The 17,660-nt window shown below is 38.6% G+C and overlaps 2 protein-coding genes, 1 long non-coding RNA gene and 1 pseudogene across 7 annotated transcripts in view; 2 read left to right on the top strand and 2 right to left on the bottom strand.

Moving 5' to 3' along the window:
* LOC111337939 (uncharacterized) overlaps positions 1-13,424 on the bottom strand; it is a 62,803-nt gene extending 49,379 nt beyond the window's left edge. For both annotated transcript variants that reach the window (XR_015990566.1, XR_015990562.1), the window contains exon 1: positions 13,030-13,424. This is a non-coding gene — a long non-coding RNA (uncharacterized LOC111337939). The remainder of the gene's footprint in view (positions 1-13,029) is intronic.
* On the top strand, positions 3,292-8,723 carry LOC148725213 (uncharacterized; annotated as a pseudogene). The gene is made up of 4 exons (XR_015990568.1): positions 3,292-4,617; positions 5,892-6,509; positions 7,020-7,274; positions 7,432-8,723. The product of XR_015990568.1 is annotated as an uncharacterized LOC148725213 (transcript).
* On the bottom strand, positions 8,741-12,052 carry LOC111345187 (uncharacterized). The gene is made up of 2 exons (XM_088730045.1): positions 11,422-12,052; positions 8,741-11,074 (listed from the first exon to the last, which is right to left on the bottom strand). Exons 1-2 carry the CDS (start codon positions 11,859-11,861, stop codon positions 9,664-9,666), a joined length of 1,851 nt encoding a protein of 616 aa, XP_088586171.1. The 5' UTR covers positions 11,862-12,052; the 3' UTR covers positions 8,741-9,663.
* Positions 13,425-13,548: 124 nt separating the features above from the next.
* LOC148725214 (E3 SUMO-protein ligase ZBED1-like) lies at positions 13,549-16,341 on the top strand. 3 transcript variants are annotated; one of them, XM_088730054.1, is made up of 3 exons: positions 13,549-15,214; positions 15,390-15,552; positions 15,663-16,341. In XM_088730054.1, exons 1-2 carry the CDS (start codon positions 14,538-14,540, stop codon positions 15,421-15,423), a joined length of 711 nt encoding a protein of 236 aa, XP_088586180.1. In that variant the 5' UTR covers positions 13,549-14,537; the 3' UTR covers positions 15,424-15,552; positions 15,663-16,341. The 3 variants fall into 3 exon arrangements, with proteins under 3 accessions (XP_088586180.1, XP_088586179.1, XP_088586181.1); XM_088730055.1 differs by having other exon boundaries at positions 15,103-15,214; positions 15,440-15,552; XM_088730053.1 differs by having other exon boundaries at positions 13,549-15,552.
* Positions 16,342-17,660: the final 1,319 nt, after the last annotated feature.

Genomic DNA, 17,660 nt, shown 5'->3' on the forward strand with positions numbered 1-17,660 from the left:
TTTTTTTTTTTTTTTGGCAAGGAAAAAACTACTCCATGTCTGTTAGTTGACTTTTAATTATTTGTTACCAAACACGCGAAGTGTATAGAAACCTAAAACTTATATATGCAAGCAAAGCTACCAGTCTAAATCAATCTACATCATTTTAAACACAGGTCGAAATATTATGTCAAAAAACTATCTTGTCCGAACTAACGTAAATTGTCCCTCTCGACCCGTGCCCGCTTTCGTCCATTGTATTGTATTGTAATCTTTATTTAGACACGATCAATTCATCAGCCTATAAAAATACATATCACATACGCTAAGATATTTAAAATTAAAACTACATACTATAACACTAAAGCTGTTTTCCGTGAATGCCGTGCGTTAGACTTAAAAAATGTCATTCATCTTACGTTTAAATAACCCCAGAGACTCTGTGTTCCTTATATCGCGTGGTAAACTGTTCCATAATGTGGCGCCATTGTAGCTAAAGCTTTTTCTGTAATAATTAGTGCGCGGTAGTGGAACATTAAGCTTATTTTCAGAGTCCCTGAGGTCATAAGCAGAGTCACGCCACGTAAACTTTGAATATAGATACCTTGGAGCTAGCCCGTGCAGACATCTAAACATCATGGTGGCTTTATGGATTTCCTGCTGGCGTGCAAGATTTTTCCACCCTAAAAACTCGAGTAGCTCAGTTGCATCAGCATCATAGTTAGAGAATGTCAACACACGGGCTGCTCTATTCTGCAATTTCTGCAGTTTGTCTCGTAGCGTTTTCCCACAGCTACCCCAAACAATGTCACAGTAATCAAAGTGAGGTTTTACTAAAGCTTGGTAGATGAAATGTAAGGTTGATGCTGGGATCAGGTGCCTAATTCGCTTTAGGGCCCCGATACCAGAGGCGATCTTTTTCGTTAGTTTTTCGATGTGACCATGCCAATCGAGTTTATCGTCTATTATTACACCAAGCGATTTTGTAGCTGAAACCTGGCTCACTTGAGTATTGTTCATTCTAATTGTTGGTGAAGCTGTGAGAGTATTCAGCCTCTGCCTCGACCCTATAGTTTGACGTTCCATAGTTTGACGTCGGTAATGTTTCCGCGCGGGGCTCTGGTATAAAATTAGTGTCCGGTGACGATTCGTTACTTGAGCTACTCCATCTGATAGGCTTAGCCACAAGTTGCTCGGCAACTTTTCGGCAACTTTTGAAATTTTCGGCAACTTTTTAGAATTTTGGCAACTTTTTGAATTTTCAGCAACTTTGGACTTTTTGAGGTTCTCTGAATCCACTTTCTTCACGTTTTGAGCCACATTGGTCAGTTTTCGATAGACATTCAATTTATTCTGAAATACTTACGTTAATTTTTGTCTTGGAGGAGGTGGGGGGAGGGTCAGATCCTTTCGTTTACGCATTTATGAAGGGTCATGCATTAATCCCATCTGGAAAGTGGGAGGGTCACGACTTTTTTAGCAAAAAATTTCTAAAATACCCCGGAAAAGAGTAATTTTTGTCATAAAACCTATTACGGTCACTCTTATGTGAGTCACCCTGTATTAAACAATCGGTTTTCAAAGTACAGAAAATTTTTCCCATTCTTTACGGTAATTTTCACTTCTATTAAGAGGCCGTGGTCACCCTTTACTGAGTCCCTCCACCTGTCTTGAACAGTCACTTGGAGCGGAACTGCTCGAATAAAAGTAAGGACAATCTTTCAAGCAAAACTTAAGCCATGTATATCTATTTTTCGAAAACCCTATTTTAATTGGCAAAATTTTTGCGCTTTCCATATTTTGGCGGCGGTTACATCGAACTAATGTCCTTTGACCAAAGAGAGAGTCATACGTCAACCACAAACCCATCTTTCCTTAAAAAGAAATAGAACAACAACAACAACAAAAAAAACTCGCAGAGTTGCTACTGAAGAACTGATCCTTTTTTCCTGCTCATCTCTTGCGTTTTGGTTGTCACTTGTGCTGGTTTCAACAATTGCAACGGTAGGAGAATTTCAGGTTGAAGCCATCTGTTCTCTAAATTGCTTCCAGTATTACTGTACTTAGGGCACAAGTCACAGACAGTTGAATAAAAGCGGAGATGAAATTCGTTTTCCTAGAAAGAAAGAGGGTCAGAACCAAACTAAACTAGCAGACTTGTATTTTTTTCCAGATGAAATTTTTACGTATGATGCACGATCCTCGCAGTAGAGAGCGCTATCTATGCAATAGCGAAAATCAGAGCTGAAAAAAATCAGGCCTGTACGGGATTCGAACCACTGACCTCTGCGATACTAGTGCAGCGCTCTACCAATTGAGCTAACAAGCCAACTAGGAGCAGGCCGGTTGATTCGTAATAAACCCGTGATGATAAATCAGATACAATGATTTTCGCTATTGCATAAATAGCGCTCTCTACTGCGAGGATCGTGTATCATACGTATCTAATACCGCAGTCCAAAATATATGAACTTTCATATATTCATTGTACGTATCTGATTTATCATCACGGGTTTATAACGAATCAACTTAAAGTGCCTATGAAGTAAAAATTTTTTTTGCCCCGTTTGTTTGCTTATGTCTTGATGGACACAGCTGAGCGATTTTGACCGACCAAAAGAACTTTCTTGTATTATTTTTTGAACCTCAAAAGTTTGGATTTTGCAATCTGAAATGGGTCCATTTTGCGCGCGGTCAAATCTCATCTTACAAAGGAAGTGACGTAGTTGGTGGTTCTGAAGACGACAAACAAAAGCTTAAGGAGGCTGGATATAGTTTTTCACTTTTCTGATGCAAGATATTTAAACTAAAATTACGAAGCTTAGCTTTAACGAATCGCGATCACATTTTCCCTGAAATAAAGATATTGTTGAAAAATCAGTGTTGTAAATAAATTGAAAAATTCGTTGCCATGGCAACGTTGCTGGCTTGCAATGTTGGGTCCAAAATTAGACTTGACTTGAATTTTCTTAAAAACTGGACGATGAATTTATTTTAGATTTTGCATGCGTCCTTTGACTGCCTTGGTCTACTTGACTGTTAAGTTTAAAAAAATTCTGTCAGAAAGTTTAAGGAAAAGAGGCCTTTTTTAGAATTCATCGTTAACATTTGTTCCCTCTGACAGAATTTTTTCGAACTTTTGTAAAACACGCACAGAGCCGTTCAAAGTTAACGTGCAAAAAATAAAAAAAATTCACCGAGCGGAAACGGAAATACGTAAGTCTAAAGTTTCAAATTTCCGAAAATTTCGACTCGACAAGATGGGCAATTGCGCATGCGCAACATTTGTGTCACGCACGACACTTGCCATAGTCTCCCTCGCAGCCGTTTTTAGTCTCGTCACGCAACGCTCCTCCCCACAAACGGCTGCTCACATTCGAACAACATTCCTTTCCCTTTGTTGTCTTTGCACCAATGAGATCACTGACATCGTTTCTTATGTGACCAATCAGAGCACAAGAGATTGTAATCAATATGATTATTCCCGCGTTTTCAAATTCTGCATTTCATCGTAGTTTCTTGATGGAGGAAACGCCGAAAAAGGTTTTGCAAAGTGATCGTTGTTTTATTTGTTCCACTTTAGTTGAGAAAAAAGAAAAAATTTATGTTTTCGGAAAAATTTCTTTTGATTTTCCGGCGATTATTAGTTCCTGTCTGGATGTGAATGTGAGCTGCTATTCAGCGACCAGCGAGTTGTCAGTTTGTAAAGCTTGCTACCGACGATTGATCAAGTTCAAAAAGGCCTCTGATCATCTTGAAGAGCTCAAAGATGAATTGAAGGGAATCTTCAAGGATCGCGAACTTCCCAGAACGAAGCGCTTATTAAACGTTGAGAGCGACGGTGGAGAAATCCAAGCTTCGTGCCGTGGGAAATCCTGGAAATGTTTGCAATTCGATCCTAACAGTACCACTTGTACTTCTATAAATGCTACAGCCAATTCTAGTATTTCTACCGCGATCAGCCAACAGATAGGTTATACTCCGTCAAGATTTCATATTGGCTCTATTGGTGTATCTCCTATTCGAAGTCATCCAAACGGACTTGTGCCAGAAGCTTTCCCTGGTCAACTGACAGTAAGAGCCCCGTGCGAAATTCCTCAACCGATACTTACTTCTACTCCAATCGCCTCAAAAGCTGCTTCCAATCATCTTACTAACACTAGTGAAACTTCAAAGACATTTTTGAGCGTCCAGTATCCTAGTAAAACTATGAACAAAACCCTCTGTGGAAGCTATCAGACCATTGGGAAGACTTTGGCGCACGGCGTACCTTCACAGATCGCAAATGCCGTAATGAAAAGTCCAACGCTTAGAAATCACGTCATTGAAAATGTATTGAAAACTTTTTCCAAAGAGGTAGCGGCGTTGTGCTCAAAAAAGAATCCTTCAATTTTAAGAAAATCTGGCAAAGAAGATCTGGCCAAATTCGACTTGCAACTCCTCTGCAACGAGTGGAAAGAGAGGGCTCCACTGTTCTACTCGTTCTTGATGACTTCCGCAGCAAACAAAAGGACCAAAGAGTGTTCTTGGTTTTCAAGCATTGCCATAGCAGGGTCAGTACTTTTAAAGCAAAGGAGTGAGAAAATGGATGCAACTGCTTCGGTGCTTGGCGTACTTCTTAAGTCAAGGTCAGTCGAGGTAAGTTATAGTAGTTTTTTTATTGCGTAATGCCTGATGGAATATGTGTACGGTTCCATACCGGAAGTGCTAAATTAAGTGAGATGTCCATCTCTTTCATGCTCGATATGTTTTAAGAAAAACCGTCTGCTTACATGTAATAAATAAAAATCTTCCTAGTTGTGAAACGCGACGGAAATATTACCGGCACGCTGGAATGCAGGAAATTAGTCTACCTCGCAGGCGTTCCATGAGACTAGAAACTGCTGCGGGGGACACTAGGAGGGAATGCAACCCGGTGATATTCGCTTTAAATTTATAGATAAAATATTGCAATGCAATACCAAAAGGTGGTAACATACTAAAATTGCTGTATTTAAAGCGAACATAAAACCACAATTAATTAGCTAAGTTCAGCTTATGTTGACGTATCAAACATGGAAAAATAAAAAGATACAAATATTTTTGAGGGGGGGGACGACTCCATAGTTAAATACAAATAATGAATTTATGTCAGCACTAAAAATAGTCATAGCCCTGTCATATTTACTAAAAAATGTATTATAGTATGACATAAACCTAAAATAAGAATACAAACCACCTGCAGTTACAATAGAAAGGGCATTTTTATGACAACTTTATTGTCTACAATTTACTTATAGAATTCTTGCCATGTTTTCTTTCTTAATAGTCAAATTATTATTCCTTCATGAAAACTTAAGTGATAGAGAAAACCAAAAAGAAAAAAGAATGCCATGTTCAGATTTGACTCACCAGTTTTTGTTTTGTTTTGTTTTTTATTTTTTAATAAAAGTTAACAAGCCAGCTTGTGGTTGTACAAGTAACATGCTATCAAATATTCCTCTCAAAAAGTATCTTTTCTAATTACTTGTTTAGGGTGAGATAAAAAGAACCTTTTTCGCCTGTACATTTTGTTTTCACAATACAGAACATGTGATGATACTCAGGAGATTTGATCCTTTGTTTTCTTTATTGAAAAGAGTACATGCAAACATGAATATGTCTGCACATACTCTTGTTAATGAACAAGACAAAGGATCAAATCTCCTGCGTATCATCACATCATCTGTATTGGGAAAACAAAATATACAAGCAGAAAAGGTCTATTGCTGTAAGCTGTTGACAATTTATATCATTTAACCTCTTTAAAGAAAGCTAATAAAATATATCACATTTGTCTCATGGGTTACCTTACATGAACACTTAACAGGTTCACTTTATTTTGTATAGGAAAGATACACTGTAACCTATGTACATATTTGCTTGCTCAACAGGCTACTATATCCAGATTTAACAAGATGAAACTGATTAATGCAAATTTCAGTATCCTGAGAAAACTTGATGAGCTGGGTGAGAACCATGATGTAGATATTGTCCAAGCAAAACAGCAAATTTCAAATCAAAACAAAGATTTGAAGACTGCTCGAGAGAAATGTAATGCTGTTGTTTCAAGACATGCTTCCCACACCCACTGTTCTACTGAATGTCATGATGAAATCCAGTCAGCTTTGAGGGAGAAATGTGAGCTGAAAAAGGCAGCTCACCCTGGCTTTGTCATCTCTTTTGACAACTTGGACATTCACTTGGATCGAAAGAACATGACTATGGAGTCACAGAACAAGGACTTCCACTGGGTAAACCATCAGATGGTTGAGAACAGAGTTTCTGGGGCCATGCTTGATTCTTCAGCACCAAAAGCAAATCTGCTTGATGTTTGTAATTTAAAGTTTTTGCCATCAATGGAGGATCAAAAATGTCAGAGGCTTAACTACATCATCCTGTGTTCAAGAATATTGGTCAATTACTTTGATGTTTTAGCACTTTTGGCTGATGCCTGCATCCAACATATTCCACATAAATACTCAAATGAATTATCCCAGAAAACCAAAAGGGTTTGTTTCAGATCAGTCATATTAGAATCATCATGGAAGTACATGTATTTCATTCAGCCATATGATCCAATTTCAAGGTACGATTTATGTTTGGTACCTTAATAGCTTCAGCTAGACCAGAAAGCTTAAATTAAAAAATGCATATGGTTGGATAAACTTGTATTTCTTAAAATATAAATTTAAATAATAAAGTCAGACATAAATGAACTGATCACAACTTTTATTTCTTATTAAACACAATGTGAATCTTAAGGGGTGGTTATGTAGGGAAGCCAAGACAGTTTTCTTTTATTAAATAAATAAACCCCAAAAGTCTACATAGCCCTACCCAAATTGCCAAGGCATAGATTATAAATGCTCTGTAATCTACAACTTAAAACTCATCATTTCAACCACTTATTGTTCAAGCCTCAGAGCTTACGTCAAGTATTTTCCATCTGCCATTTGACTTCCCAGTGTCAGCTGCTATATGTATCACTATAACAACTCAAGCTTAAAATTGTCTTTCAGGTTCCCCTTGGATTAATATTCAAGAACGAAAATGTCAATGAGGACATGATAGAAATTCTACAGCAGTTCCATGATTATCTTCCTGAGACACACAATGGTGGTATCGATGGTCAGCTGTTTTCTGGTGACCAGCTTACAATTGAACGAGCAGTGAATATTATATCTGCTGTAGCCAATGGTTACACTCCCAAAGACAGACTTGAAGGAATCAACTTACAACTGGGTGATTGGCATGCTGCTGTCAAACTACTCAGTGTGAGTAAAACAATATTAAAGTTATTTTACAAACTACATTTGTCACTGAAAAAACTGTTATTTCTTATGTTGAGTACAATAGGTCTACTACTGATTCCTCATTGTAATATTCTAGTGCTTATCTAACAGTTAAATGTTTTTTTTTTCTTGTCTAAAGTTGATCTACTCCAGATGCTACAGTGGAAAATCAACACTTGACAGTTGCACCATGTTTTCTGACCGCAATCTTATTAACCGAAGAAATGTTGCTGGGGATGTAACTTCATCGATCATACCGTCCAGCCAGAGACTTTCTGGAGATTGTTTTCCAGTCAAGAGTCATTGCAGCTGCCCAAAAAGTTCTTGGATTGGAAAACAAGGCTGGAAAGCCAACAAAGTTCAACTTACCATCTAGAATAGATTTGCTAAAGAAGTCAGAAAAACTTAATTGCCTTCATGAGCTAGCTGGCAAGGTCGTTGCTGAATTTGTCTTTGACCAAAGTTCTTCTGTTGATGCCATTGTAAATTCTGTAGTGACTGAACAAGAGAAAGAAAACCTGCTAGGCCAACAGAACCTAACACCTGATGGCAGATTTCCCTGCCAATTTCCTGGGTGCAGCAGCACGTTTAAGTATGATGGCAAAAGCCGAAGAAATCATGAACTTAAGCATAACCCACCAGTTCAAGTAGAGGATCCACCTACTGAAATCACTTTCTCCACACAAGTTCCCCTAACAACAAATACTAAAGCAAGCACTGAAAATATCAAAGTTAGTGATGGTGACTTTTCTGGAGTTACAAAGAATACAAGTGATGACGTTTTCAACTACAACTGCGCACTTTTGGCTGAGTGTTTTCTGTTTTTTAATTTCATCGATGCTATCAAAGAAGGTGATGGAATGAGGGTTATGAGACAGTACAAGTATTTCATGTTGTACTGTAAAGCAGATGATCCTCATAGTACAAAATATTCACTAGAATGTTTGTACCAATTTTTTCTGGTCCATTCTCTGTTGTCACCAAGGGACGTTGAACATTTTACTTGGAACCGGTTCACGAATAATCATGGTAAAAAAAGGTACCAACATTCCTCTTGATGAAGCAACAGAGCACAGCAACAATTATGTGAAGCAAGCTATCAAAAACCTAGGACCGAACCTAACAAAGGCAGCCATATCAAGAATATGTAACGCTGAAAGTTCAACATCATCAATCCTTAAAAATCTTGATGAATCTTTGAAACGACATGCAAAATCTGGCAAACATTCTGATCCATCTAAAGAGAGGGATCTACATGAGCTAATCAAAAGAGCAGAGGAAATGAATGTCTTTGAAGAGACAGTGGGACGTTCTTATAATCATTTCTGTGACTTCAAGCGAGACAGGTTGGAAGATTTGGATGCCTCAAAATTATATCACTGGATAAACAAACACAAGAGAAACATGGTCAGGGGTATCAGAGCTAGATAAACAGAGTAGACAAAACATTTTTTTTGTTGTTGCCTCATGGGAAATTTAATTCTGTAGTCCATAGCTTTTGATAATTTACACTGTCTATTTAGTATGCCATTGCAGTGTTAAATAGCCTACGAATAGTCTGGAACAACACAAATGTACGATATGTGAGAGCCTAGTGACAAGTTTGTGCCAATGATGACAAATTGTTACAGCCAAAAAATGTCAAAACAGGACGCAGAAAAAGTCTGTTGGCCTAGATTTTAACCCAAGAAGTACCCAGGTGCTGCAACTACTGATATAAGTGAAGTTGATATCAATGTCTTTATACAAATCTGATCACTTCAAAAGTCTGAAAAATTTGCCATCTTACTGAAGTGACTAATAGCAGTCTAAAATTTTTGCTCAATATGCAAGCAGAATACAATTTGATACTGGCAGCAGCACCAATGAAGAGATTCAATTTTCACAGAATCAATTAATCAATATAACCTACATAATCTTTCATAGCATTCTTAATCAAACATCAGACCATTATCATAGATTATTTTTCTCTATTACATGTACATGTATACAGTAATTTCTTCACAAGTGAAATGTAACTAATCTCAAACAGATGTTCCATCTTTTGTGACTTCACATGACAAAACTTTCAATTGCTATGATAGCATATGAATAGCACACAATTTAAGTCACTGATCAGACAATGAAATTTACCAGTAGATGAATTTATTAGATCACCTATTTTCTTACCACAATGCAGTAGGAGGGCCAAAGAAGCTGTACCGTTCTTCCCAACCCCCTCCACCACAGTGATTTTCACCACTCTGTGTTCTTTTTTTATTGCCTAACTTTTTTGCCCTGCCCTTTGGCCCTCTTTCTTTAAGTCCTTAATCTGCCTCTGCCCAGTACATGATACAGTTAAGTCAAACACGTTAATGTTACTTATTAGTATTCAGTGATCCAGTGCCATATTCTCAACAGTTGCCAATACTACTGGTGGCATTACATCATCATCACATGAATCATTGGCATTTTCTTCTTCAAATGCTGAGCTTTCTAGGTGTGATAATGACATATTGTCCACAATCATCTCATAAAGTTCATCATCTTGCAAAAATTCATGCCATTCATCAAGTAACTCGTCATCAAATTCATAGTTATTGGCATCATTTACAGCAACTAGTGAATCATTGTTAACATTAATGTCTTGAAATACATTGCTTACAACTGAAAGAATTCTCTGCGCATGCCTTCTGTCCCATATTTCTACAAAGTTGTAAACATCAGCTGTTGAGAAAATTCTTTGCAAGTTATCCAGAACCTGTGATATTTGGTGCTGTGAAAATCCCAACATAAATTGTAAATTTGTTAAGGTCTTCACATTTCCATTTGCAGAGGTACCAACCAGTTGCATAATGATGGATTTGTGATACTTTATCAAATTGTCTTCTACAACCTTTTTTTGCTGTTGCAACACTTCTCTTTCTTTAGATATAGGCAGAGTGTCCTTGCATGCTGTGACAGGGTATTTTGTAATGTTAGCAGAGTGTAGCATACCACATTTGCATTGAATAGCACAATTGTCACAGCAAAGGTGGGGTTGTTCTGGATACAGGGACACAGATTCAAAGTGATTCAGAAGGGTTTTTCTTCTGCACTCTCCAGTCTTAATGAAAGACTTCATATGGGCATCAATATGGTTTAACATAACTCCATGGTATAAATCATATGCAACACTTTGGTGGCCATCCCTTCCTGCCCTACCAGTTTCCTGAATGTAGGACTCCACATTCTTGGAGGGTCCAAAATGTATGACTCTATGAACACCTTGACAGTCAATGCCCATTCCAAAGGCTATTGTTGCTATAAGTAGCCGGATGGTACCACTGGCAGACTGAAAGGACTCCAAAATGTTATGCTTATTAGCTTCAGGAGTGCAGGAATGCAACATTTCAACAAGCACATGTTTTGAATCATTTCCAATGAACATATATTCTCCTAAGAGAGCTTTAATGGTAGCATAAAGTAAACCACACTGTCTTATAGTCTGGCAATAAATAATAGTTCTTTCTGTTTTCTCCTGACTCTGTTTCAGTTCATCAGTAAGCCAGCCAAAATAGAATTCCAGTTCCATGTCCTTATCCATATACTGCACAACATAAGCAACATTTAATTTGTTTGGACTTTCCTCAATTTCTACAACATTTTTCATGTTCAGAAGGTTGAAAACTGTGTCTCTGGTCAGTTTTGTCGCAGTTGCAGTCAAGGCTACAACTGGCACGTTTGGTGCAAGTGACCTTAGTTCATACAGCTTTGAGTAAGACTCACGGAATGCTGCCATTTTATTATCTTGTGATGTTCCCCTACACATCAAAAGGAAAATAGCATTAATCTATAATGAAATTTCTAATAATATAATGAAAACTTTATTAATTTTAGTAATAATAATGATGTCCTTCAGTGCTAAGGAACATGCAGAAAGCTGTAGTCTCTAGCTCCCTTCACATTGCCAGGACTTTCAAGGTGCTATTGGACTTAGTTCTTAGTTCTTCAAATGACGTTAGCTTCAAGCATAGGTTTTTAATAGGTTGAAACATTAATTATGCATTTCACTTCTTTGTATTTCACGACAAAACTTTAAAAAGAAAGTCTACTAGTCTGAATGCATAATTAAAGTATGAGGTTATATGGTACTCTTGCCAACACTTACCACTGTCTTACAACATGCGCTTCATCCACGGCAATGGCACAGAGTTTTTTGGAATACACAGAGTTCGTCAGCATAAATCTCCAACGTTCGTTCTTCAACCACGCTTCAGGGGATCCGTAAACTAAGGGATATTCGCCGCTTTCAACACGAGTGCGTTCACCATTCTCAAGTGAACTTATGTTAGCTGCTTTTAGCCCTAGCTCCTTCAAGTGGGACACTTGGTCGTTCATAAGGCTTACCAATGGTGAGACAACGACGACGATATGACCAGGCTCTTGCGAGGTAAGATCAAACACGAGTGGTAGTGCTTGATACAGGAGAGATTTCCCATCCTTTCTTTCCTCAACTATTTTCTTAATTCCAGTTTTTTGCTGCGCATTTAAGCTAGGAATTCGAAATGTATTGCTAACAACATCAAACGCCTCTTCAAAGGACGCCATTTTGAAAGCTTTGAACTCCAAAATGAAACAAACAATATGATTCGTTAGACTACTTTGGCGCGTACGGTTCTCAACATATGTAACCCAAATGGTGATTGGTTGAATAGCGGAAAGGAATGTTGTTCGAATGTGAGCAGCCGTTTGTGGGGAGGAGCGTTGCGTGACGAGACTAAAAACGGCTGCGAGGGAGACTACACTTGCCACGGACGCCACAAGGTTTTGGACGTCTTCTTCGCCAAACGTCCTTCGCGCTATTTTAAAGAGCTTTATTTTGCTGAGAGAGGTTTACCTTCTGGGTAGATTGCGCCTGGAAATGGCTGCTGCTCTATTTGTCTTAAAAGTGCTGGATTATTTTGTGCAAAGTGTCGGGATATTTTGTTCCTCTTGGAGCTGATCGACGCGATGTGGTTGGCGATTTGCTAAGAATAGAGACCAGTGCTTCCTTCCCAACGTTGTTGTAAAGATCTTTTAAGTCATCGTAACACAGACCGCTTTCTGCAATTTTCTGAATGATGTTTTCTTTGACGAGGAGCCCGTTATCGCCCTGTGAATAGAGCTTGTCTTTGAAAGTTTACACGTGGCGTCCGTCAAGAAAGTCCATGTCTACGAAAGCGAAGGAGGCGGATTTCATATGCTGTTGTTTACAATGTCAGCACTTGTTAGCTGCAACGGGGATTGAAAGAAGACACAATGGAGGGCACGTACATCTTCCAAAGCATCGTGTGCTTTAAAATCTTTAAAAAAACAGCTTGATACACAGAAGGGAGATTGCTTTTACATGGTTTTCCGTCAGGATTGAGAAGAGCGTTACCACCTTTAGCGAGTGTTTTGATGAGTGTAAGGCTATCGGCGAAAAACACTTTCTTCGACGATAATGTTTCTTTATTTGAATTTCCAGCACATCGTCGGAGTGTAGGAGTGTCGAACACAGAAGAATTATGACCAATTAAAACGGTGTGACAATGCGTACTGCTCGAAAGGAAAGTGGTAAAAGATTCGGTCAGTACAAAATGCAGACTGCAGACTGCAGATTGCAGACTGCAGACTGGGTATAAAATGCAGACTGGGTATAAAATGCAGACTGAGACCAAAATTGGGTATAAAATGCAGACTGACAGCAAAATTCTCGTTTCGTGCAATACGCGATATATTTTCATCGTTAATTCACCCCCCAGTCATGTAATCGCCTTTCCGAGTTCGTTTCCTTTCAATTTCCTCTCCATATGCATAGACTGTGGTCAGTCTATGTGAACAGTCCGTTTATTTGTTGCGCTGAAACATGACAACTTTCACTGAAACATGTCAGCTTTCAAGAAATAAAATTACCTTCACATGAACAACATCGCTTAAAAAACATTCCAGAACTACAACTTACCGATGCTAGATACTCCGCCATGATAACAAGGCCGCCACGTGCAAAGAGGGTCAAGCTACGGGTCACATGATTCTCAGTATTAGGTATCAACTTACAACGGGTTCAACCGCGGCAATTTTCCGTTCGCCGAGGCAAATAAGCACGTTATGTATTCTTCTGGTTTGAGATCAAGTAATACAGCCTTTCAATTCATTTGAAATTCATTCAGTTGACGTTTTATAAGCGCCAAGAAGGAAACTCTTAGCGGCTGCTAAACTCAGGAAGGCGATTGCGTGACACTGAGGTACGTTAAAAAAAACATTGCTCTTGCATATAGGGGTGTAACGATTAATCGAATTCTCGATTAATCGCGATTATGACCGTTCGGTTCGATTCACGATTATTTGATTCCACGTTTCGATTTTGGTTCGATTTTTTGCATACCTTTCCAAAAGTGCCCTCAGTGAGTCATTATATTGTAAACTTAGAATCCAGATCTCAATAAGATGTTCGTTTTTCATTGACAATCGATCAAAGACGCTAATTTGCAGTTCTTGCGCCATGTTGCTTGGTAAAAATCCCGGGGTAAAAATGTTGCCCCTCTACCACCCCCTGAGAATTTCCAAATAAGGCAAACCATGTGCGTGCTCACAAACATGGCGGACAACACGGCGACGAATGGCCAAGCGATTGTGAATCCGCCTGCTTCTTTTCGATCCGCAGTGTGGAAATATTATGGTTTTCCGACTAAAGACGGAACAACAGACAAGTCTAAAACTATCTGCAAAATTTGCTTCGCAACTTTTAAGTATTGTGCCGGTTCGACTTCAAGCATGAGCGCTCACTTAAAAAGTCAACACAGTATTGATGAAAAGTCAGAAGTGTTGCAGTCAAAGACGGCAAAAACTTCACCGGGTACCAAAAACAGTACTGGAACAGGACAGTCAAAAATTCAGGATGTTATGAAGAATAAGTTGCCGCGGTCGGGCAACAGAGCAACGGCAATAACGAAGTCTATTGGAGTTTTCATTGCAAAGGACATGAGGCCCTATTCAGTTGTGGAAAATAAAGGGTTTCAACACATGATCAACGTTCTGGAGCCAAGGTATGACTTACCAAGCAGAGTTCATTTTTCTGAGAAGGTGATACCTAAACTTTACGAAGAAGTCAAAGCAGAAGTCGAATCAGACCTTAAAAGTGCCGAGTTCGTGGCTTTAACAAGTGATGGATGGACATCTTGATCAACCGAAAGCTACATAACAGTTACCGCACATTTCATCCAAGAATGGAACATTAAAAACTATGTTTTGCAAACAAGAAGAATGGATGTGTCACATACATCGGAAAACTTATCAAATATACTGACTTCAGCTATATCTGAGTGGAATTTACAAAGATATGAACAGAATCCATCTATGACATCTGACAATGCCAGCAATATAGTGAATGCTGCAAAGCAAGCTGAACTTTCACCACATGTTGGATGTGTGGCCCATACAATCAATCTGGCAACCCAAAAAGGACTTAAGGTATCTCAAATGGACAGGCTTCTTGGAAGGATAAGGCGCATAGCAAGCTTTTTCCATAGGAGCACAACAGCTATGGCAGTTTTGAAATCAAAACAAGCTTTATTGGAATTGCCACAACACAAGTTGATAAATGATGTACCAACTAGGTGGAACTCCTCATATGACATGGTGCAGTGGTTTTTAGAGCAACAGGCAGCAATTGAAGCTGTCCTCTTGACAAAGGATGTCAAGAAAAATGCCAAAGATGTTCATTTCCTGTCAGAAAATGATATCTCTGCAGCAGAGAGTGTCATCAATGTACTGGGACCAATCAAGACCATTACTACTATCCTTTGTGATGAGAAGACGCCTACAGTATCCATGATTCACCCTCTGAAGGAGATGCTGATTCAGCAGTTGAAAGTTTCAGATGATGACATTATGCTTGTTAAAGAAGTAAAAACAGCTATAGCAAAGGATTTGGATGCTAGGTTTGGAAACAACTGTTTGTCTAGTATGTCTACAGATTAAATAATAATTATTATATCCAAATTATAAAGAGTCTTCCCAATAAAGGTTTTTGTTAGAGCTTTCTGTCGCAAATAAACATGCTGCAGTGCTATTTGAGTTGCAAAATGTAGTTTACAAATTGTTCTCATATTCTAGATATACAGACCTTGACACATTGCAGTTTCTGTAGGAGAGTTCCTGTTTAGATCCAAGGTTTAGATCCATGCCATATCTTGATGAAACCGAGAAACTAGATGTCTACACTGCACTTACCTTGAAAGCAGTCTCACTGAATGAGCAACAACAAAATTCAGTTCAGGTTCGTAAAAATTGGAAATTTTTAACAGCCAACATTTACTGCTTGTACTGACGGTACTGAGTTGAGTTACAAACATATTAAATGATAATAGAGTGTTTTTCTGTTCATAGGTGAAGACTGAAGCAGACCAGCCTAGTGCGCAGGGACAGCCACAGCTGCCCAATTTGCCAAGTCTACCAACTCTGGAGGGTGAACATTCAAATTCCAGTGGAGACACAACTGTTGTCCTCACAAGTGATCCCCCACCAGAAAAGAAAAGGAAATCTGCCTTGGATGATCTTTTTGGAGATGTTTTTATAACTAAAGTTCATCCTGGGAAGTCAGTGTTTCAGTTAGTTGAGTCAGAGTTGGCTAATTACAAAGTTGAAGAAACCATGCCTTTGAACTCTAATCCATTGTTGTGGTGGGAAGCAAATGAGCTGAAATATCCCATTTTGTCAAAGTTGGCCAAAAAATATCTATGTGTCCCTGCCACATCAGTGGCCAGTGAGAGGGTTTTCTCTTCTGCAGGGGACATTGTGTCTGCTCAGAGGTCATGTTTGCATAGTGATCATGTAGACAAGTTACTTTTTTTACAGAAAAATATGAGAGTGCACTAGATCTAGATTCTAGAAAGAACTCAAAAAAGAACACTGACAAATTGCATGTTTTTTATTTGTTATTGCATCCTTGAAATAGATTAATAATGTTCCTGTTACTATTGTATCCTCACATTGAGAGTTTAGGGTTGTATGTTGTTACATTGTGTATCATCTTGCAAGAATTAAAAATCATTAATATTTTGCATAATCGAATCGAAATAATCGAAACCGAAAGGCAATAATCGAAATCGAATCGAATCGAAAGAAACATGAATCGTTACACCCCTACAGTCGCATAGTCTGCATTTTATACCTAATTTTGGTCTCAGTCTGCATTTTATACCTAGTCTGCATTTTATACCCAGTCTGCAGTCTGCAGTCTGCAATCTGCAGTCTGCAGTCTGCATTTTGTACTGACCGGTAAAAGATTGAAGACATTCGCTCAGGAGTGTACTGGAACATTCTCTTTGAGCAAAGTTCTCTCACCATTCACAGTTTTGACAGTGACTTGTTTACACGATAAGCGTAGCTGCTGATATTGCATGTAGGTAGCACCGATTTAGTGTTCCGGAAACCAGCAACGATTTGGGAAAATAGCTCCGACGATCGCGATCGTGTTTGCGGCCGGATTCACGCGTATTTTGGTCACTTGAGAGTGTTGTAGCTTTCCCTTTTTTGAAACATACCATATCAAACTCAGTGTTAACAAAAGCTTCTATCAAGTTCCGGCGATCACGCCCCCACCAATGTCTGACTCAAGAACGCCTAAGATTTGAAACATTTTACAAGATTACTCAAAAACATTTTAACGGCGATCAGTTTTACCAACGAATTAAAAAAAATGAATATTAAAGCTATTGTATAAGACGTTTTAAAATACCAAAATCTTAAGATTTAATGGGTCAAAATCCAAGTTTTCAAATCAAGTTTGCGCAATATTTAAAGACGATCAAAGGTCATTTCACGCCAGTGTGAAAACAATGGGTCCGTACTCTTCTACGCATGCTCGGATCTCGATTTTACCGCCAAATTCGAATAGATCGAAACATTTCCTTTATTTTGGTATATAATTCGGCTTGCTTTCGAGTATTTTGGATGGGTCAAATCTCCGTTAAAGTTGGAGGACTTCTGGTGTTCCTATTATTCGCTTTCTGCGGATCCGTGAAGGCTGTGGGAGATGGATCGGAAGATCAAAATAATGGATTTGCGGGCCATCCGCCACCTTTCTTCGCATGCAGTATCAACAAGTAAGTTATTAATAAGAACTTAAAAATTAACTGTCTCCATTTTTTCCGGACACCAACTAATGAATTAAATTTTCATTGCTAATAGTCTCGCATATATGTTATCCCAGTCGTTTTATCCAACTTTCAGCTATTTCCTCTACACAATTGCCAAAGAGAATGAAGAGGGTAGTGGCGAGTCTGCCTTGGCTGCAATCGTGGAGAAGATCTTTCAAGAAACGGGCATTCGCGGTGTTGTTGTGAACAAGAGAATAATAAATGTCGTTCGGAAAAAGATTGGGTC

Source organism: Stylophora pistillata, chromosome 8 (genome assembly GCF_964205215.1).
Source record: "Stylophora pistillata chromosome 8, jaStyPist1.2, whole genome shotgun sequence".
Lineage (NCBI taxonomy): Eukaryota > Metazoa > Cnidaria > Anthozoa > Scleractinia > Pocilloporidae > Stylophora > Stylophora pistillata.

What these genes read in the sequence shown, in the direction of transcription:
- LOC111345187 (XM_088730045.1), bottom strand. Translation starts at nt 11,861, where the DNA reads ATGGCGTCCTTTGAAGAGGCGTTTGATGTTGTTAGCAATACATTTCGA. An exon ending in GCGCATGTTGTAAGACAGTG is followed by an intron (nt 11,075 to 11,421) that starts GTAAGTGTTGGC and finishes TTTGATGTGTAG; the next exon opens with GGGAACATCACAAGATAATA.
- LOC148725214 (XM_088730053.1), top strand. Translation starts at nt 14,538, where the DNA reads ATGGATGTGTCACATACATCGGAAAACTTATCAAATATACTGACTTCA.